This window comes from Cariama cristata, unplaced genomic scaffold (genome assembly GCF_000690535.1).
Source record: "Cariama cristata isolate BGI_N322 unplaced genomic scaffold, ASM69053v1 scaffold10831, whole genome shotgun sequence".
In the NCBI taxonomy this organism is placed as follows: domain Eukaryota; kingdom Metazoa; phylum Chordata; class Aves; order Cariamiformes; family Cariamidae; genus Cariama; species Cariama cristata.
Genome location: NW_009601028.1, coordinates 46,986 through 70,119, shown reverse-complemented (window position 1 = coordinate 70,119; position 23,134 = coordinate 46,986). Strand labels below are relative to the sequence as shown.

The 23,134-nt window shown below is 40.8% G+C and overlaps 1 protein-coding gene across 2 annotated transcripts in view; it reads left to right on the top strand.

The window, feature by feature from the left end:
• Window positions 1-23,134, top strand: part of CLIC5 (chloride intracellular channel 5) — a 72,842-nt gene that overhangs the window by 20,326 nt on the left and 29,382 nt on the right. Inside the window, exon 1 of one of the 2 annotated variants that reach the window (XM_009710283.1) lies at window positions 1,209-1,271. The exons of the other annotated variant lie outside the window; for it this stretch is intronic. Coding sequence (XP_009708585.1) covers window positions 1,209-1,271 — 63 coding nt within the window. Of the gene's footprint in view, window positions 1-1,208; window positions 1,272-23,134 lie in introns of those variants that run through there. 2 annotated transcript variants of the gene reach the window in all.

Genomic DNA, 23,134 nt, shown 5'->3' with positions numbered 1-23,134 from the left:
CAATGATGGCAATGAGGAGGAGGTCCCACCCGACCCCTTTGCCTTTGTCGACTCTCCCCTCCCATGCCAGCACTCCCTTCCTCCACGCCTTTTAACTGTGTCAGGCCTTTCTCTCGTGTGCCACCTCTCGCTTAGGGTTGTTGTGTGGCGACCTCTGAGTTACGCAAGGAATGCAGGGTGAAGGAAGGGAGTATGGATGACAACAGTATGTTAATAGCAGGCTGAGGCCCATGAAGGTTTTCTTCCATACTCCACCTCGGTGTATCATCACTCTCCTGTTCTCCCTCTACAACCAGCACCTCGAGGGACACACTGGGAAATAGTTACAGAGGGGCCCAAATATTTTATTTTTCTCAGGGCCCTGAAGCTCTTTGTTCTCCCGCGTAACCCCATTCCTATTCCTCTGGTCCTGAACTCCATCAGAAGTGGTGGCACCACGGGTGCTTTTCTCACCTAAGAGTATTCAGTTTCAGCTTCTGTACTGCTTTGTACCACACTCAGGGTGCCGGGGCAGAGCTTTGCTTTTCTGCACACTCCCTGCATTGACGCAACAACCAATTCACAGGGTGAAGAAATTAGGCTCTTTTTTCCTTACCTTTCTTAGCAATAACAATATTAGGATTTTGAACAGCTAGAAACAGGACAAACACCCTTCAGAAAAGAAGGAAAAAACATCCCTGTTGCTTAAAGCAATGAAACCAGCCTGCTGCAGACCTTCCATTTTCCCCTGTTACTGGTGCTCCCAGCTGTAGAATAAGGGAGGAAACAACAGAAGTGCTGTAAAGGGGGAAAAGCAGAATTATTTGCTGGGAGACTGATCCTGCCCTAGGTACCAGGAGCTTGTCTCCTCCCCTGTGAGCTAACCCCACCCTCTTTTTTTATGCTCTGGGCTATTTTGGGCAGGCAGTGAGAACTGCAGCTGACAGATGAGGATACTGTACCAGAGCACAGCAGCACTTGTTGCTCTGAAGAACTACACAACCATAACAGGGACTGCTTCTCTGCTGCCTGCCTTTTTTTAAATGACTATTATTTATTTATTAACCTGCAAACTTGTTTTCTCCGCTGGTTTTGAGCTTTATCATTACGAATGATATTTTAAGAGCTTTGTGAGAGCTGTTCGGAAGGGAAACCCATCCGCTGTGCAGCTGAAACCTCTTTTTGCCACTTAATAGCGGGAGATTAGCTGGTAGCCTTGGGGGTGAAAAATGACAGACTCTGTTGCTGCTAATGGGGAAGGAAAGGACCCTGAAATTGAGCTCTTTGTGAAGGTAAGTTGCACTGTGAACTGGACACTGGTGTGACTCTCGGATCAGCTCAGCTTCTACTGAATAATCAAACTTTAATTTTCTGGCGCTGAGCAGAAGCGGTGCTTTGACAGCCTGTTATCTCTTGCACACACGATCACACTGCTTTCTTCTTCGTGACATTAGAATTAGGTAATGTTGTGCAGGCAGAGTCAGAGTTCCTGTATTTTATTGTTATTTCTCTCCTCGTGAGTTTGTCCTGTTATTCTTAGCCTGCTGCCTGCAATGTACTGTGTCCTAACTTTCAGACGTTAAGCTTTAGACTTGAGGTTGTTCACTGAGAATCCTCACTTCCTTCTCCATTTTGGGGAAGAGAGCATGAAGAGCTGAAGGGTACCATGATGTGGTACCTTGGCAGAGGCTGTCAGGTCTGAAACACTAATGGATCATAAAACAAAAAGGATTGAGATAAGCTGGCAGTCTTCTGATTACGCAATACTTTTTTTTTTCTCAAAAATGAAAACTAAATCAGTTTTTACTCTCAGTTCCCTCAGCCTGAAGCTTGTTCTGATTTTATACAGGGGTGACTGGGAACAGAAACTGATTTAATGAAAATACAGAAAACTAGTACACCTGTTCTATGGTAGGATTTCAGAATGTTTCAAATTGGGTACGTCTGTTGGTCTTGAGCCATTAAAATCTTATCATTAAAATCAGTGGCACAGTTCAAACCCATTACACATGCAACCTTATTAATAGCAAACTTCATGCAAACTCTGTCCCAGTGAAGAGCTCAGATTTTTTGATGTTCAGAGCATGTTTCAAAGCCTCTACGTACATTGAGGCTGAAATCCCCTATGCCTATATAAAATACGGGTGTTTGGTCTCTCTGAGCCTAAACCATCCCTGTAAATCAATAGGATTATTATTACTATGCAGGAGTTACATCAAACCCTTTGCAAACAGAGTACTGAATGATTGGGAAAGCAAATTCCAACCCCTCCCTTCTGTCAAGTTGAGGATATATAATTGCTTTGTACTCCCTGGTGAATATTTTGGGGTGTAAGTTGAAATGTCAGCCACATCCATGATGTGTATACATGGCCTCTTCATGCATCTTCCAAAACCAGTCAGTTCAGATGCAGCCTTTCTGACTGAGCCAGCATTGAGGTCTTTTCCCTAGCAAAGAAATTTTACAGGAATTTCTGGTTCATAAATGCTCAGTAGATCCCCTGTGCAGAGTGTAATGTGTTAAAATGGGTCCATACATCCAGATGTCTCATACAAGTTGTTTCTACCAAAGTGAGTTTAATGGGAGATGTTTGTGGGCTAAAAAATAGGTTAGTGGGATTGTTTGGCTCTCTGTCATCACAAATGTATTTCGGAATGCAAACCTTTAGCTACTGATTTGTTTTAGTGCCCAAACTATTTTATTGAGGCTGATACAGATGTTTGTGATACATCGTTCTTTGACGGCATCAGCTGTTAAAGTGAAGGTCATTGCAGATTCATTGCATGTCATTCTAGATCCATAAAGTACTGAAAAAAATTTGCACTGTATTCAATTAAGCCATGCCATCACCTGAAGATTTCCAGCTCCAGAAAGAACATTTATAGTAATGTGACTTCCGTCATAATGCACCTTACAGAATTGCAGAGAGACTCTCAAATAAAACTAATAATTTACAGAGCTGGAGCAAAAGAAATAAATGGTATCTCTCTGGAGACTTTCCATTTAGGTTGAAAAATTGCAATTCTTGATGTTTTGGAAAGGTGCCATTAATTTAATTAAAAGTCTAGAAAGTTGTATAGTAAAGCATGTAACCAGGGTATTAAATTATACAGCTCAGAAGTTGGAAATTAAAAAAAGAGAAGAACATCCAAAGAAGAGATGAGCTAAAAGTTGAAAAATAGGAGCATGTAAGACAAATATAAACAGGTGAAAACTTTTCTGGAGCATAAAATTTAAAAGAATAGGATATTAGTAAGGAGAGAGAAACAAGAAAGCTGATCCAGGAGAGAATCTGCGAAGGAGAAGGCACTTTATCACTTTTAAGGCTGGAAAGAACAGAAAGGTGGCCACTTCTCAACAAGTGTGAGACACTGGGACAAGTGGCAAATCTAACTATACTAGACCACACTGAAGGCAAGTTGTAATAGCAGGAGATGCTGAGGCCAATGAACATTTCATCATTTGATTTTTGTGGAGCTAATACTTCACTCAAGGAAAAGAGTTCTGTCCTGCACCCTTGAATAAACACACAGCCAGGAAATGCAGAGATCGGTGAGAAAAACGTAGGGCAGTAGATGTGGCCTGGCAGAAACTGTATCTTCCACAGGCACAAATAAACCAGAAAGGGCTGTTTTTCACCAGCCATAGAGTCTCTAATAAAAGCAGTTTCTGTCTCAGGTTAAAAAAAGCAAGGTGTTACACAATTGCTCTATTTCCCTTTTCTATTTAACAACCAGGAGAGCAGGAGCCTTAGAAAGACAAGTGGAGAGATGATTGTAAACAAAAGAGCCGTGCTGTAACCCAATGCAGGTTAGCTATCTCCTGAGCCATGCAGATGGGCTGGCCACCACCACGACACAGCTCGCTGAACTGCTCTGTCAGAGGCAGGTTAAGTGGTTATCACACCTATTTGTTATCATCCCCATTGATTTTACTCTTTTTCTAACGGTGCCCTAACCTGGATCCGTGAGAGGGTTTTTGTGAATGATTGCTTGTTCTTGCAAGATGCTTGATTGAGAGTACACCCCCCCTCCTCACCCCCAAATCTGGGGCAGGACACAAGCAGGCTGATGGTGAGAAGGGGCAGAGCCGAGGAGCACTGAGGTCCGTCACGGAGACGATGCCGCCTCGATCAGATCTGGGGTTTGTGTAAGCAGGCCTTTTGTGAACACTGAAACTCTCTGGCAACGATTCCCTCTCTTAACTTGTTTGACAAGGAATTGGAAGAGGCTGCCAGAGAAAAAGGCTTGATAGGCAGTAGCGCGAGACACGGGCAGCAGCAGCTTCAGGGAAGTGAGCATAGGGAGGTTGTGCTTGCTCGGTGCTTAACCCAGCTTGTTGTAACTCAGGTTAATTTTAATTCTTTGTGTGCTGGAGAAGCAAAGTGCTTCTGTAGAAATGACACCCTGATGGAAGGTATATTTAGCTTTTCCTAGCAATCTTGCACCTGTATACTTGAACATAACGACTACACTGAAATGGTGCTCTTTTTACATGCAGTAATACAGACTGTTAAAATCCATATAGGAGCATCACAAAACTTTTATGGCTCCTTTCTGTTTGCAGTGGAAACAGGTGTTTGAATGTACATTCGTTGCATTTCAGAATTAGAGTGGTGCCTAATATCTAGAAAGTTAATTTAAAGGGAGATACTTTGTACACATGGAAAACAAAACATGATACAAACAATACTGTCTATTTGCATTGCTGAGAATGAGTACAGTCCAGAAAGCAAACAAACCACATAAATGGTCCAAAGTACATTTAATTTTAAAAATCTTCCTGCTTTAGAAACACTCTACAACAAGATATATGTTAATCCATATTTCTGACAATGAAAAGACGGTAGTATCATCATGGTAGTAGGAGAATGCGTACTGAGCTGGCAGACAGTTATTTCTGGAGGGAGTCATTGTTGTGGTATTGAGTGATTAATATTCTGGATATGTTCATCAGCTCAGGTGTGCAAGAGCTTTTGCTTAAAAGGTGTAAGGCTTTACTTCACAAAGTGTTCAACGGCAGTCACACCGAACAGCCGTCTAGAGAAAATGTGAAGCTGCCTGCAAATGTAAGAAGCAGGAGAGACCTCTCAAAGGCCTTGAGCTGCCACACTCACTGTGAACATCAGATAATGAACGTATTTCCATCTGCCAGCTGAAGACAGAAAGGCTTCAACCCATGGAATGCTCTCAGCCTGTTCCTCCCATTCGGAGCCTAGTGTTGTGCGTGATCAGGCACAGCAATGGTGCATTTGCAACGTTACAGAGATACGGTTCAAGGACTGACAGTATCGAAGTGTTTGTAGGGCCCCTTGCAGTCATTTCTTGTTAGAGGACTATCACAAAGAGAAGACGTTAGTCCTGGTATGCTCACAGTCTCCTGGAGCAGCGAACAGACATGCAAGGAACCTGTGAGCCCTTTGTCATCTCCAATGGGTTCATTTCAGGGAGTTTTAGGTGTCTGATAGGAGTATGTTCTAAAGCAATGGCAAGATTTGGCACCAAGCTTACTCTCCCTGAATGAATCAGTCAGCCAGAAAGCCTGGCTGCCCAGGACAAAGCAGTCATCCTTCTGATTTAGGGTGCTCCATCAAAAGCCCAGGAGTCGCTGCTCTGGGGAGGTTGTAGCTGCTGTTCTCATCTCTTTTGGACCCAATTATCCCAGAAATTTTCTTAGGGAGGTGTGAGATGCACTCTGGGATTTCTTTTTGTGCAATTTCTGGATTTTCTTTTTTTTCACCAGAAGTTGATTTCCAACTAATCCTGGTTTGGATTTTGGTGAACTTCTGCAATGTAGCCTTTAAGGAAGACACAAATAAAAGTGTTACTCCTGGTACAAACAGTCATTCCACACTATTAAGGCTTTTGTGGTTTTAACATAAGAGAGCCACTCTGATAAGAAAACTGATTTCAGTTTCAGAATTTTGGGGTTATCAAAACCAATAATGGCTTTACAAACTGGGAGAGAGAACTTGACAGGAACCTTTTAACCCATTATAACAATACAGGGGCTCTCTAATTTATTTGATTCATAGACTGCCCTCAAAAAGTGTGTTGATGATGAGTAGAAATCACAATCGGATCTGGAAGGTACAAATTTCATTTCTGTTTCTTTAGAATTGTGGATATTTTACTGGGTGTTATGAACTCAGCTTTTGGCTTCCATACAAAATCACGCCTATGTTCAGCGAAACTTTCTAGGTAAAGAGGAAATAATAGAGAGAAAAGCACAAGGAAGAATAACGATACTGAAACATCTGGTTCAACCTGTCTGGTGCTGCAAGACCAACAATAACATTTTTTTGGATCCTTGGTCATGAGGTTGGCCAAGCCTTTCACATTTCGAGAGAGACATAGCCACCCTATGAAGCAGACAGGTACGCTGTGTGCTGTCTCAGACCCTTTTCAGCTGTCACCCTGGAAGTGACATGAGCACGGGCGTTATTACGGATCTTGCATTTTTCATCCATTTGGAGCTGTGGAGCAGATGGTGGGCACCACCGTTCGTGTCTCTTCCAAACTTACTTGGTGAGGCAGTGTACGATCAGCAGCCTAAGTCTCCTGTTCTAATGCACTGGCCTTGTGCGTTGGTATTAAGGTTAGCTATTTACAAGGTTTACCGGTAGTCTGGACACCAGCATATATACTGGGAGGAAAATAGTTTTACTAGGTTTGTTTAAACATCTATAAACGTGTTTGACAAGCTCCATGCAGGGGAACTCGTGTATTTCAGTGTAATTCTGGCTCGGTTCCTATTTTGCTTAGATCTTTTCAGATGAGGAGTGACTGGGTTGAAGGCCCTAGAGTTTATATAAAATGGACACAAGAAGAGAGTCAGGCCTCCTAAATTTGAATCGCAAATTAATCGTAACTCCAGTGCAGACCCAGTTAAATCAGGGAAATGCTGCCTGGACTGATAGTTACTTCTCTGGTCTTCTTATTAAGCATTTTCAATAAAATAAAAAGAATAGTCAAGGGGAAAACATCCATCTTGGCAAGATGTGATTTTGCTTTAATCTTATATTGTTAAAAGAAAATAATTCAATAAATTAACAAATAGCTGCCTAGCAAATGTTTTAAAATTACAAGTTGCTTGTTTTTCCTTATGATGAACAAAACCAGTATTTTAAAGAAGCTTTAGCCTGAGTTATACAACCCAGAGTCTGTACGTCTGTGTGTCTGTTTTCTCTCTGAACATTTGCAGATTTTGCTTTGTGTCAAGACAAGTTCCTCATTGGTGGGAATATTAGAGACGGGCAGTGAATAGTTTAAGCAGGCCAAATTTATGAAAGGCCTGGCAGGGATATAATCACTATCCCTGCCACCTTGAACCTAGTCTGGAATGCTTTTAGGATTGCTTGGGAAACTGAATCTCAAGTTAAGAAGGGATTTTCAACTATGTCTCCTTCTGCCTAAGTTCATGATCTAATCATTAGTTTATGGCTAAAAGTGAATGACACCCTTATCTGCCATGGTTTGGTTTTAATGGCAGTGTCTACTTGCTTTTTATTGAACTTGATGGCATCAATATATATGTTAATTGTGATCAAAACATCTGATTAAAATGAAACATATTGAAATGCTTTGTTGAATATGCATAACTTTATTTCTTTAAATGCCTTTATAAATTGGATCCATAGTTCAAATGGATAAGATTTCAGAAACATTCATGATGGGTCATATCCCATGGCCATAGAAGCCAGTCAGGTTTGTATTGCTGAGTTCAGTGGCAGCAGAGTTAGGCCAGCTTAAGTGTATTTGAGATCTCATTTAAACTCCACCTACTAACTCCTTCCTTTATTCCAGCTTTTCTGAGCCACATAGTCAAATCAGGTAAATACAGTGTTTTAATTCTACCGTGAAGAACTGGTGATATTTGTAATTATTATTGCTTGTACTTAGAAATAGCCACCGGTATGCTTTGGGTGCTCTATGTTTAGCTGCAGATTGCGCTTTTTCCATCTCTGGCAGCACACATCTCATCAGCCTCACAGGTTGTTGTGTCATGGTTCAGCGATGTCAGTGAAGCTCCACTAAGTGTCCCCAGGAAACTTTTATCGGCACTATATGGCTCTGCTGTGGCTATTCCAGAACAGCAAATGTCACGCAGATCATTTGACATAACATCCCAAAAATATACAGGGATCCTCTCCAAGAGAGCGAGCGGGAAGTACGTCTGCCTGTGCTCCAGAGTTTAATGTTAGTATCAGTTCACCTGGCTATGTCAAATATATTTTGATGGAAGGCTGCGTAAGGATTGTTTAGGATACCATATTGATCATTACAGCAACGATATTACTTAGTTCTTGCATGACACATAATTCTTCAAAATTTGGCAGGTAGATACCAGCTCAGAGTCATAGGGAGAATCAGTTGGGATAAGGAAGGGTTTGATTTTGTGCTGGATTCATACTGTATTACAATCTATAAGTCTTACGTGAACTAGGTACCTACCTACAGTGCTATAGTAGGTACTTTGAAAATAGCTTGAAGTGGTTTGTTTGACACAGTAAAGTTTAATGTGGATAAAGTCCAAAATAGATCCTTATTCACTTTCTTTCCTTGCCCCTGTGATTCTGTGAACCTGTGTAATTTTATCTAATAATACCTAAGGGTACAACTTTCTGTAACTGATTACATTTACAGCGTGTCATTGCTGTTTGCTACGCAATTTGATTGCATGTTCACACATCAATGTAGAACGGGTCCATAGGATGTTTTCTCTGACTCTGTTAAATTAAATGATTCTTTGTAAATGAATATTATTCTGTCCCTCTCAATAATAATGTAATAACTTACATTTTAGGGTGTTTATGATTTTACCCTTTTACATGTATCCTTTTTTAATGGTGGTGTTCACTGGCTGAAGTGGATCTTCCATGATACAACACAGATTCCCCTTTGATTCAGTGGCTGTGGTGCACCACAGAAATTGCATGGCTACAGTATCGTAAGAGAAGACGTGCTCAGAAAAGAGACTGGGATGTGAAGCACCTGAGACACAGTTCTGTGACATACCATAGCAAAGTTTTGCCACGTTAAAATGGCCCCAGTGTTGTAAAAATCCAAATCAACATTATTTTGACTTTCCATTCTATGAACAAATCAGTGTTTCAGCACTTTGTCTTAATACAAAGCAACAGCAACAGCTCCCACCAGCTGTAAACTCTGATTTTTATTATTTTTTGTCCAGTTCTAATCAAACTATGAAGAAATCCTGCCATGCAAATTTTGCAACATGTTAAGCTCAGTAATATTACTAGATTTCTACCCAAATTCTTGGGAGGCTTTATTTACTTTTTTGCTTTTCTGCCTCCTTCAGCAACCCAAGGCAAGTTATTCAGGCTCTCCTCACCTTGATAAAATGCCGATACCAGTCCTTCTCCACCAGATGTGGACACACTGTGGGAGCAGGGAACATTCTTCACCCTTATCCCAGCACAGCATCCTGAACACCACTTAGAATAGAAGAGAAATATATGATGGGATCACGTCTCCAATATAGAACAATCTCCTGACAAAGTATATTGAAAATCTCAATTTCCTGGACATAAAAGAAATCAAACCAGAGGAAATTGGACGTTTATCTGCTCTCAGGTACAGGCTGTTGGGTGCTTTATTAAGTCTCTGGACATGAGCTGGCTGTAGCGCCGAGTTTGTGCAGCCGTGTTAGCACCGGTCTGTGCCCAGCCAGGTACCAGGGCAGTGGGGAGCTCAGTTTGAGCTACCGCCCGCAGCAAATGAGCCAAAACTCCTTTCTGCTGGCAACCTGGCCAACTCTTTCCTGCCCTCCTTTTTCCATCTCAGGGTCTTGTATCTTCTGTAGTACCTTCTTTTTCAACATCTCTGTTTTTTCTGCTTGTTCTCACACACATTCACTCATAAATTTATACAAGTGTCCTAAGCACCATGATTTCTATGTTGGTCCCCAGGGTACCCTGGTTGAACTTCTGCCTAAGAGATATTGAATATCTGGAGCTCGGGTGCTTCTCCGATTTTTTTCCCATGCACCTGATTGCCAAAAGATATTGAAATAGCTCCTTTATGTGTATTTCTGGCAACTCTGCGTAAAACTGAGATAAACCACTAATTGAAATGTGTTTCAGTAGGATTGTGTTATGATAACTTATTAATGCCTCTTTAGGACAGTAGGAGTCAAACCTATCCCTGCTATAGCTACTTTGGCATAAATGACATTATATTAAGGATGAAGTTGCTCAGATAGTGGTAGTTTGCTCTTCTAAATCCTCATTCTTGATAGTCGCTAATTTTGTGTGCAGAGCAGATGACAGAAGCCCATCGCATTCACCTGTATGTGCTTGATGCAAAATATAAGAAGAATGTTCAAAGCCTAATATTCAAGGCTGAAGCTGATTTTCATTTACTCTAAAATTCTATAAAACTTGAATTTCAGACATTTAAAACTTACAACGATTGTATATGGGAATAATAATTTTTTTTTTTCCTCCTTATGTAAGTTGGTCTGTAAAAAAGCCATTTCTTGACTATTTTTGTTGCTTCTCTTGCATTTGTTCGTTTCCTCTGGACTAAGAAAAAATGTCATGATGCAGTTCTCCATTCACCAATATTTCAGATGTTAATACCTGTTCATGACACTGGGAATGGAGATTACACACCAAGGAAATTTGCTTGATTTAGGTATGACTTTAGTTTCCCTTTCTGTTAACCATGAAGAGGCCAAAGCAGATATAAAATTTTCTAACTTCTGCTGCTAATAAAGACATATAAGGATAATGCTGTACTGTTTGGAAAGGGCTGATCACCTCCAAAGAGTATGCGCTAGTGCAGGCTGATGGTGGAGTTTAAAGTATGATGAGCTAATCTGTGGAGACGTATGCTCCATCTCGAAAAACATTTGACAGCTAAGCTCAACAACTGTTTGCAATTCAGAAAAGATAATTTAGCATAGGTTTTAAATGTTCAGCAGTTGTTTGTTGTTTGTTTGGTTTTTTTTTTAAGTACTTAATAGTAAAACAAAAGGTGATAACAAGATCTATAACCTTCCTACATGCTGATAGCTATTAAGCGTACTTAGACCCCAGTTCTGCAGAGGAGGCTGTGCACGCTGCTCCATGTTTTGGCAGTCATCTCTGAACATGATTCTCTTTGCAAAACCCAGTCACAGAGATAAAAAATACAGAGACCTTTTTAGAGCAAATCTGAAGGACATTACAGTCATGCTCAGCACTTTACAGGTGCAAAAACTGAGAAGCGGTGGCCTTGTGCAAGGAGGTCCAGCAAGAACACCACTCTGGTCCTGTGCTCCATACTTCAGGCATAGCTCTTGTGTCTTTTGGGTTTTGTACAGCACTTAGCACAACTGATTCAGTGCTTGTGTGCCACACCTGTTTAGTAATTCACGGTAAATATTGCAGTAATAAATACACAAATTATACTAGTCACAATTCTGCTTTTTAATTTTTTTTCTTTGCTATTAGTAGGGAGGGGTCAAGGTTTAAATTATCTTTTGGCTGGCTATTTGAAATGCACACAAAGCATGTGTGTTATGACATTGGAAAAGATGTAGAGAATAATAATTTAAGGCTTTAAAAATCGTTAAGATTGCCATCCTTAAGGCAGTCTTTCTCATTTAAGTAAAAGACCAAATGTCACTTGACTGCAATATTAAATGTATCTGTAGAGGGCTTTTTAATGTAGAGGTAACAAGACATATTAATAGTGAGTTAAGGTCAGATATAGTCAAGTTAGAAATAAGCTTGATAGGAACTGTAAAGATGATTAACCATTGGAGTGAACCACCAAAGAAGTCATGCTCTTTCTTCTTCTGGTTCAGACCAGGGCTAGATGTGCTGTAATGAAACACATATAGTTAGTATCAACAAAGGAATAAACAAGCCAAAAAATCTACAAACCAGGAAGGCATTGTAATGGGGGATATCTTGGCAAACTAGAACAGGGCTTGGTTCAAGCACAGAAGGAATCTTTGATTTCCGTGTCTCTGAAAGATAGCACAAATTTGGTCGAAGTCAGTCTGATAGAAATGATGTTCAGACGCTGCTTGCGTGTCTTAAAATATCTCTTGGTGTCCTGGGTGTGATAATGGGATGTGAATAGTTCAGGTGGTGGCTAAATATGAGATCGCTTATCTTTGTCTGGATATGCAAGGGCCAGACTCCTCCACGGGCTGAGGATGCTGGCTTGGCCGGGGCTCTGAATGCTGTGTCCGTGTGGGTCAGACCTTGAGGCTGAGATGAAGGAAGAGCTAAATTGGGAGAGATGAGAGCTGAATTCTTTTTCTGTCAGTCATTGCCTAAGTCATGTCACATCCCTGTGCCTTGGCTTCATTTCCTATGAAACATTTGCCCCAACATTCATTTTCATATCTGTTTAGCCCAGTAGCCTGTCCAGCTAAAATTGCATTCCTTCTTTTCTCTTTACATAGACGAATGATTGTAAGCTACTCAGGCATTGTGCTTTAACTCCTCACAAAATACTGAATCAAGTCTCAGGTCGGGCAGGTTCTTCTCTGTATCAATTGCCAAACTTGTCCTCCCCATGACATTTTAACAACCAAATAAACACCCTGAACCTTGCCACCTGCCCCATATAGCTATTGTAGTTTTGGATGCTGGTGCCTGTCTGTACCTGTGTATTGTCCAAAACAAGTGGAAATCAGAGAAACCGGCCCCGATGGATCATCGCTATTGTTGCCGATGTTTTTCTAGATTGCGATTCAATTTGTGTGGGTCAACAGGCACGTTGTGCTACTGCTTTCCTTTTGCTTTTAGCTGCTGAATGGGCAGCTTCAAACAGATACGAATGCGTACCATGGGAGGAAATTATTTTCTTTCACTGCCCTGTGTTTTGTGATGAGCCATTGCTGCTGATTCAGTGTGGAGACCTGTTTTGTTTGTTTTTTATTTATAGTATTTTTTAAAAAGCTATTCCTGGATGAAGAGGGGATGAATAATGGAATATTCTTGCAGGTTATAGGATCTCTCAGAAAGGCAGTTTTAGGTTTTTTTGTGTGCCTAGTTCTCTTAAATGTTGAGGACATGCCAACAGGATCCAGTGCTCCAAACACCTTCATTATTAAGCCTTTTTTCAGACTTAACCAGCATTTGGATCATTTTAATTTACTTTTCTTCTCTAACTGTTGACTTGCCCATGAAGTTTGAGAAGGAATAGTGTTTTTTCCTTGATTTACTGAGTTGCCTTTTCTTGTATTGAGGTGCCCTAACTTCAATTTTTTGGTTTTGTTTTCCTTTGAAAGTCAGTATGTCTGAGCCCCCACTTAAGCTCTAGATCCATTTCTAGACCTGGGTCTTATCTGAGGTTCAAAAATGATCTGTTGCTTCCTCTGCACTAAGCACTCACCCTGCTCCAAGATGGAGCCACAGGGATCTCCTCAGAGTGCGTGAATATAATCTTTTGAGGTGTAGTTCATCTCCAAGTACATATTTCTCTAAATACCCCATAAGTCTTCTCACTCTTCAGTCTGTAATTAAGGCAGATGAACATGCATGCAGGAAGGCTTGTTTCAGATTGGGAAGGATCTACCTGCCCATCCATGAGGAGCGGCTGAGGGAGCTGGGGGTGTTTGGTCTGGAGAAGAGGAGGCTGAGGGGAGACCTGATCGCTCTCTACAACTGCCTGAAAGGAGGGTGTAGTGAAGTGGGGGTCGATCTCTTCTCCCAAGTAACAAGTGATAGGATGAGAGGAAGTGGCCTCAGGTTGCACCAGGGAAGGTTTAGATTGGATATTACGAAGAATGTCTTCACCAAAAGGGTTGTCAAGCACTGGAACAGGCTGCCCAGGGAAGTGGTGGAGTCCCCATCCCTGGAGGTATTTAAAAGACGTGTAGATGTGGTGCTTAGGGACGTGGTTTAGTGGTGGGCTTGGCAGTGTTAGGTTAATGGTTGGACTCAATGATCTTAAAGGTCTTTTCCAGCCTAAATTATTCTATGATTCCATCCTCGTACACTGAAAGCAGCAGCCCTACCATACATGTCTGTGGGGACACCTCATCTTCTTACTGGGCTGAGCATAATCTCTTCCTGATGGCCTGATGGTTCAATGTTTATCTCAAAAGAGGTAATTCTACAAGAATAATTATTTTTAAAAGTGCTGATTTTAGGCAACTACTCAGGTCCAACCTTGGAGAGCCTGAGAAGGATGTGACCTGAAGGGAACTTAGAGGAAGCGCAGTCCCATTCCCCTGACAAAGAGACAAACCTTGAAACGTCAATTTTCTTTTCCAGGGGAAGGAAATGGCTCTGTCCCCCGACCTTGGCCACCGCTCCCAGCCCCGTCTGCACATGTGGCAGTGTCTTGCTGCAGCTTGCATGGGCAAGAGGGCCTTTTCATTAGCCCCTGGACACTTCTTCCACTCTGGGCACCAAGGATTACTTTTTTAATGTATCTAAAAATCATTTAAATATTTTATTTGTTTAAATATTTATTTAACATGTATTCAAAGACATATCCAGGGCCTTTGAGAGTGAGTGGAGTTAGTAGTAATAACATTGTGCCATGCTGTTAGAAAGAGGGGTTTTGTACTGACTGATGTTTAGCTCTTCATTAGAAGTGTGAATTTATAGGATTTCTCGGTATTTGTTATTTTTCCAGAACCACCTGTGATCACAATAATAGGAAAAAATCTCCGTTTCAGAGACAATTATAAGTAAACATGAAAAATTAGCTGATTCTTCAGAGCTTATTCAGGTACTTGAGTGAATTGAGCCTAGCTGTACGCAAATGTATATAAAATGTTCAGAAATTCTCTTGCCAAATGCTAGTTTCTCAACTACCTCATTAACCTGGATGTTCCCATAAGCTTTTCTTGGCAGATGCTTGGCATCTGGAGTTCAAATGGCATTCTGCAGATTGCAGTTGTTCAGGCTAACAGCTCTCCGACAGCCTGCAAATGGAAACTGCTGCCTTCTCCAAACAGGAGCACTGGGTAGAACAAAATGCTGCCCGAGAAACTTCTTAGACGAAGCAGGGTGAGATTCAGCCCTTCTCTAGATATGATGGTTAGGCACAATTACCCGTCTAAGAGTATAGCACCAGAAGGTGGTAAGGTGTGAATTATAATTGATTAACCATGCTGGGAAGCAGATTAACCATGCCTCTTAACAGATTGCACAACAAACTGTAAATATAAAATGAACCTGTAAATATGAAATAGTTTATGTAAAATATAAATCTGTAAATATGAAATATAAAACTGTAAATATAAAACATATAGAAGTGGTGTAGAAGACTAGAAAGATTGTAGATTGATAGCATGAAATCTCTGTCTAATCCATCTAGAATAAAACCTAGGTCTGAAGCACGAGCATGGCGTAGGAAGTACAGAGCACTCCTATCACAGCACAAAATCCAGCTCTGTCAGCCCAAACCCGAGTGTTCAGATTAAAATGTAATGACAAATTTTAGAGACCATTAAGTGAATGTTTTCCTGTAGAACAGACAATAGGACCAAGGAGGTTCAAATGATATTTTGTGTCTATTTTGTTAAGCTTGAGAGAGGCAAAACTGTGAGAACGAACTAGTTCGTAAGAGTGCCAAACAGTGATTAGCTCTGCAGCATTGCAGATTGTGAAAGGATTGTGACGCCAGAGGAAAACAGAATAAAGATTTGACTTACAGAGTTTGGTTGGAGGCTGTGTTCAGAGGAGAAGAAGATGGCACCTTCTTATGAACTTCATGATAAAAGGGTGAGGGGACTTCCACGGCAAAATCCCCATGTCACGCTCCATTTCCACCGTATCAAATGGGATTTATTTCCTTTGACTAAAAGGCAACTGGGTGACAATGTCAGAGAAACAGAGGGGACAGTCAAGGGGAGGGACGGGAGGTGGGGGAAGATTTCAGTGTTGCTGTCACCGACTTGGTTGGTGAAACCAGGGAAGAGAGTATGTGGCTGAAAGGTGAGGGGCAGAAAATGAAAGAAAAACAAGAAAGTGATTATTTTTGTGCAGGTAAGATAGTGAGCAGTAGAGATTTGGGGAGAAGGTTCCTGATTGCTTCTGAGACAGGTATGATAGGAAAGAATAGGCTGGAGAAAAGTTTTGCTGTACAACCATGCTGGGGTCACTGCTGGTCTTCTTGGAGAGTGGTTCCCTTGGAGCGTGAGGGGCCTGGGTGAGAGGGACTCAGGAGTGATGAGAATAAAGAAAAAAAGATGATATTGGGAATAGACACCATGGTCAAGGATCCCAGAAACAAGTCAACAGTAGGAGGTGAAGAGGTGCTAGGGAAATTGCAATGGCATAATTAAATAATGTTTTGTATAAAGGGAAAAAAAGTAAGAATTATTTTAATAAATACCATTGAATTAAGTTTTTTTTTTTTTATGCTGGATAACAGGATAAAATGAAATTAGAGGAAATTTAGTCTGAGCATCAAGTCAAAATGTGTTTTGAGAAAATTTTCAAAATATTTCGTATGGGATGTTTGTAAAGCAGCATCACTGGAGCATTTCAAACTGACCCGAACAGTATAGACACAGAGATTTAAGAAATCGTCCTGCACTGACATGGCGAGCAGACAAGAAGTAAGATCCAAACTCCACTCACTGATCCAACTACTTTCTCTATTTGCAACATTTATCATATATTAGTTTCAGCAGTCCATACCATAGAGTACTTGTAAATTTTATTTCTGCTAGTATGTACACTTATCCAAAATTTCTCAGTAGCTTTTGGAAAGCATCACTGTTTTTTTCTTGAGCACTTGATATTGAAACCACAAATTGTTTTGCTTTTAGATGAGTCACAAGGAATGTTTGCTTGCTATTTGTGTGTATATATTAGACGCTTGTTTTCATTGCAGGTATTTACATTTACAAATTCAGAATTTGCTCTCTGTTTCTTGTTTAATGAAATATTCAGAGAGTCTTGCATTCTCCTCCTTTGTAGATGGCTATTAGTGAAGACTACCTTGTAGTCTAACACCCCTTTAAGGGCTAAATTTGACTGGATGTCTGTGTAAATGATTGGATGAACAAATACAGCAGTTTTGGCAAGTAAGAAAATATTAAAGGTGAAAAGATATCCCCTAAACACCAAACTCTGTGGTGATTTCTCTGTGAGTAGCTGGGAAACAGAAATTTTGTTATATTGCATTTGTATTCTCATGGCAGTGAGGCTTGGTCCAAATGCTGGTAATATATTGCTAAGTAATGATTTTACTGAAGGTATTGTGCGTTGCCTTGGGAAGTCATACCGAGATGCAGACACCAAACCAAAGACTAGTCTGAGCCTGCGATGCGCTGCTCCTTTGCAATGCAACTTGATCTGCTTTCAGTGAAAGTCGTAAACATTCATCGCATCTCGGGATGACGCTTCCCTCATGCCCTCTGCAGCGCTGTTAACTTTGGAGATGCAAAAGGAGGTGGAAAGACCAAGTGTTACCCACTGCAGGATAGCTCCTGAGAGTTACTGATTGCTCTTTCATCTTAAATCGATGGAAGTCACTGACGGACAGTATTTGTGTGATGTTAAATAAAATACAAAATGAGGCCATCAAGGGCAGATTATGCCCTGCGCTGGTGGTAAATGCCTTTATCAGTGACACCCCCCCGCCCCATTCAGACCTTTGTTTGCAGTGCCTGCAAGTGACTCCCTCTTCTAATAGTGCAAATAAAGTCATGGAATTTCAATAAATAATTCAACCCTGGATCTGATTTCAGGTTCAGCATTAACTTTCAGCACCTGGCTGCTGTTATTGTTTGTTAGTCTGATACGCTGCTTAGAGGTATGGAAATTTGGCTGCAATTCATCAACATTTGCAGAATATACTATATGACCAGATTACTGTCCCTGGCTCAGAGATTTTTAACAGACATTCAAATTCCAGATGTGCACAGATTTAATTCTTACAAGAAAAACTGCATGCTGGATTCTGGTCCTGTAATGGGAACCGGAGCTCTGCATACAGCTTGCTTTGGAGAAACGACTCCTTTATTTGCACCTGATCTCTACTAGAAACAGGAATAATTTGACTACAATTTGCATTGCCTGTGACATCTTTGACAATGATCTGTCTCTCATTTATTTTCTGCAGCTTTCCTGGGGGAATGATTTTTTTTATATATCTAATCAGCTCTTAGGATATAGAATCATCAATATTTGAAATTACTATAATTGGTGTTTTATGAATACTGAAACCAGAGTCATTCCCAGATTTCTTCTCCAGAGCCCATAAAACCACTTGTGGTGTGGTTTTAATCATTTGCTAGAAAGAAACTAGTGAATCCGAAGTATGACTCTGCTTTCACTCAAGTTGGTGGACTATTTGTCATTAGTGGGAATATTTTGTATGAATATTGACTGTTACTTCATTAGATCAAGCATAATAGAGTATAATCCATTAATAGGTGTGGCACCAAAAGGCCAAAGCCAGAAGATGACCCTACAGGCATAAACTTCCAAAATGTAGGAGCTGCATTGTGTATATGCAGAGCATGAACAGCCATCCAGTACGAATATGTTGCAGGACAAGTTTCTTTGTCTTAAAAAAGGATTTGTGGCTTTCTTGTTCAAAGTCCTTACCTCTTCCTATGAGATACACTGTTGTATCTGAGATAACCAAGCAGTAACTGATGCTTGAGCATCTCTATTGACTTTTACTAAAATTATGACAATTTTCTGAGTACTGCTGTGGCCTGACTCCCAAAATCCTGTGACCAAGGTTCTTTTCAACAGTTAAACCCACAATCAGAAATGCAACTGATAGATAAGGGAAAAAAATTTGCGTATATAAGTGATGGGGCAAGTTGGCTACCTTTAGCAGAAATCCTACAAATGGGATGTTTGTGGTCGACTTCCATCAGAGTAGAGCTTCACCCTGCAATGCAAACCTACACCACTAGAGGGGGGTTTACTACCGCTCTATGCCTTGCATACGTCTGTCCTGAGAAACCTTTCAAAACATGTGTTCTAGTTCTATCACAAGATGTTGGCTACAGGCTGAGGGAAATCTATGGTTTGTATTATACAAAAGGTTAGGAAAGATTATTATAATTGTCCCTTCTGGCCATTAAACCTAGGAGTGAAATTCTGGTCCTGTCAAAGTCACGGGCAAAATTCCCATTGACTTCACCAGGGCCAGACTTCATCCTCTGGAGGTCAGAGGAAAGCAAAAGTCTGTGCCACCAAGTGTCTAGCACTGACAGCAAGAACAACTTTATTGTCAGAGTCACTAATATATACTGTTAGAAAGGATTTTTAAAAAGTCCTGTGCACCCAGTCCGCTCCGCAGCAGGATGAAATAAATTGAGGCTAGTTTTACTAACTTTTTTTCTTTTTAATTTCTTCAAAACCTCCACTAACACAGAGTACACAACCTCCTTAGAAAGCCTGCTTTGTGTTTCATTAGTCCTGTAATTACAGTGGATTTTTTTCCCCCTAAAGCTTTATTGTTGGAAATTAAGCAAAATACTTAATCCTATCCTCTGTGGGCGTGAACAACAATGGATCATCATCCTCTTCGTAAAACAGTCTTATGCATGCTTGAGGACTGTTATGTAGTGGTAGAACATCACATGTACATCACATTATCTTGCTGCTGATGCTTGTAGATGCATACACTGATGATTCATATTGCTTGTGATTTACGTAAAACCTCCTTCGCTTCATCCTCACAGCCTCAGCAGCTATTCCCCATCCTGCATTTGTACATTAGAATTTGTTCTTCTTACATCTTATACCTTGAGGTTTACTTTCCTAAATGCCACTTAAGTGATTTCAACACTTTGTTCCAACTTCTTAGCACCACTTTGGAGTCTACTTGTCTCCTGGGAAATACCAATAACTTCTCTGTGCTTGTTGCTGTCAGGATATTTTGTAACTTCCTCCATTTTGCTAGTGGAAACATTAAATATGACTCATCTTGTCGTAGACCTTTATGGTACCTCTATTTGTTATGTTTTTCTAGACTAACAGAAAACTTGATTATTACTACTCCATAAGTATTTTTTCAACCACTCTTACAAGCACTTTGCAGAGATTTCGTATAGGTTATATTTCCCTACTTTGTTTATGAAAATACTGTCTGGAGCTTATGTCGGAAACCTTACAGAAGTCAGCTTCTGGATACCTGCTGCTTCCTTCCTACCCGCTGTGCTGGCTACCCTGTCAGAGAACAAAATTTGCTTGGTTTAATGTCCTTTGCTGCTGCTAAGTCCATATTGTCTTTTCTTACCATCTTTAGATTTCCACATGCACTTGTGAGCTTACTGTTTAATCGTTTGTTCCAGTATCTTTCTATATGTTAAGCTTATATAGCTGTCATTTCTTGAGACTGTTTCTTGTTCCTATGGCATCTCACTCGCAATGAATTATTGAGGAGTCCTCAAAAAGCAAAGCCTTTAAAAACTGTTCTCTGTGGTTACATCCAGTGGTTAATTTGGGTACACAGGATCCTGTGCCGTGATACTGGTGAGTGATGGGAGCACCATTGCTTTCTTAGGTTGGAAAAGGCTCAGGAAGAAGTGTAAAGGATGATTGCTATTTGTCCATCAGGCCAAGAAAGAAACATATGTATTTCCAGTCCACTATGTCCAGGATATCAGGAACTTTGTGCATAATCTGCTAACAAGAGCTGTGATGAAAAAGGCAATTTTGGGTTTTGAAGAATTTCAAGATTTTGCTCTACATTGCTCTAAGTCTAAAGAACGTATTTTAAAACATTCACACCATTATTGAACAGAAGCTGTGGGTTTTCTGCGAGGAGGGAAACTGAAATAGTCTCAGTAATTTTGAAAGGAAATTTTGGCTGGTGGGTGGGCTGCAGGGCAGGCAGGAGCCCTGTGAGTCCTGGCCGAGCTGCACGTTGGGACCCCATACTCTTACAGCTTTGTGTGGTCCCAGCCGCCTGCCCGCCCTCCGGCTGGACTGTGGGGGAAGCCAAAGGCCAGGGCCCCAGGCCTGTTTCCCAGGTGGTATGGCCAAAGCCATTGCACGTCTCCACCAGGTATTTGTCAAATTCCAAGTATGCTCCTCAAAAGAATATTCTTCCAATGGAGATTTTTTTTTTCAACTGTCATATTAATTTTTTGCCTAGTTGCCCAAGAAGCTCACAGTCAGGGATATTCCCAAAGCAGATGTAGAAAATTCTTACTAAGATTTTTAAAAACAGCTATTCCTTCTGGGTAGCTCACGGCCTTATTTTTCAAGTGTACAGAGTTGATACTTGTGAGAAGTCAGCTGCCTTCAGATTGTCTCTTAGGATCTAAAACTACTAGCCACCTTGAAATTGTCAGCCTGCAATTACCACCCATCCTTCAGCTGGTATTTTGCTGACATTAAAAGAATATAAATTAAAGATGTGCTATATGTGGTTTGTCTCTACAATACTGCGGATCTTACTTAATGACTCTCACTTTTCTGGGGGCTTTTCCCTTATATATCACCATGTGAAAGTCAGACTTGGCATGCAGAAATTCCTCACAGCAGAGCATGCTGGAACATGGTTTCCTAGAAAAAAAATATTTTGGTCCCAGCCTTAATTCAGAGAGAGAGAGACCTATCGGTATGTATTTTGGTGTAGGAAGTTTCATTATAGTTCCTACTTCCTTTGATATCTGCTACAAGTTTCTCATTAAGTTGAACACATGCAATGATAAGTAAGGGATCTACAAATATAAATGAGAACAAAATAATTTCTTGGTCTATGGTGTCGGACCAGTCTGTGCTTTTCTACTCTGTTGATATGTGTCAAGTCATGTGCCTTTATTTTTTTAAAGAAAGCAGAAGAGATGATGGAATTGCATGAATCATTTTCATGTGATGAGACTATTTACCTGCATCGAGTCTGTAGTTTTCTAAATCCAAACTGCGCATGACTGATTGGAGTTCTCAGGCATCACAAAGTTTATTTCAAAGCCAAACATATTTCATGCAGAACATATGCAGTGGCCAGTGGCTCTAACAAAGCCCTTGAGGAAAACCAAGACTTATTTGTACAGGTTGCTCCCATAGCTATTCTGCTACCAGGACCTCGGCTGATGTGGCAGATGAGTCTGCTCTCACCAGGCGCATGGACCAGCTTGAGCCAACTGATCTTTAACTGTGAACATCCTAAGCCGTCATGGAAGGATCCCTAGGAAGAAGCTGACCTATATGACTGATCCCTTCCTGCCCATGCTCCCATTCATGTGAATATAAAAAGTCGGAAAATAATGATTTACCAAACCTAAAGAAAATACTTGTCATGTCTTAACTACTGATGCCCACGGGGTCTCCAATGTGCAATTCCATCTCCTGAAAATCCTGCATGTCTCAAGAGTACAAATGCATCGCTCCCACAACTGCAGAGATCTGAGAAGTGCAACGGCAGCTCCTTGGAGATCCTCAGCTCTATTGATGTGCTGCTCAGCCGGTTTGAACCGAGTGTAACAAGCCAGCTCCCTTCAAATTGGCTGGCAGTGCAGAGCAAGTCAAGCTTATGTGCATCTATAATATATGCCTGTATGTGTGCCAAACTTGGACAACATTTTGGCTGGCTTTTAGGGAGCTGGCTGAAGAATTTCACCACTTCCTTTTTGTTTTGTTACTACCCTGACAGTCTTTCTAGCAAATGCTCTATTTTTATTTTACATATATGCACACGGTCCGTTTCCATGTGTGTGTGCTTAGGAATATATTTCTGCTCTATCTTGCCCTCCCTTGGAAGGCTGCGGCTCAGAGCTTCTCCTAGCAAAATGAAATCTCGGAAAAAGTCCAATGAAGTTAAAATGCTGCATAGCAAATTTATTATTGTTGTTATAGGCCCCCATTCAGGAAAGTACTTAAGTATGTGCTTAAGTCCCATTGAAATCATTAGGACTTAAGCACATGCTTAAAGTCAAGCATATACTTCCTCTGAATTTGGGATGTATTTCAGCACATGCTTAAATGCTTTCCTGAACCGGAGCCACAGTCAACAAGAGTGCCCGGTGATTCACAGGTCTTGTGCTACAAGATTTACTTCTTACTTGAGACCTACCAGTGCTGCTCTGTGAATATACACTTCTTAGCTTGCCTCTCCGTTGGTGGCACTCCAAATAGCTTACTGGCTTTTACATTTGGACAAGAAGTTGTGAAAGAAAAGAGACGAGAAAATGGAAAAAAATTATCCTTTCTAAAGCAATACCTTGGCATGTCTGATCTGATGTTGCAGCCAAT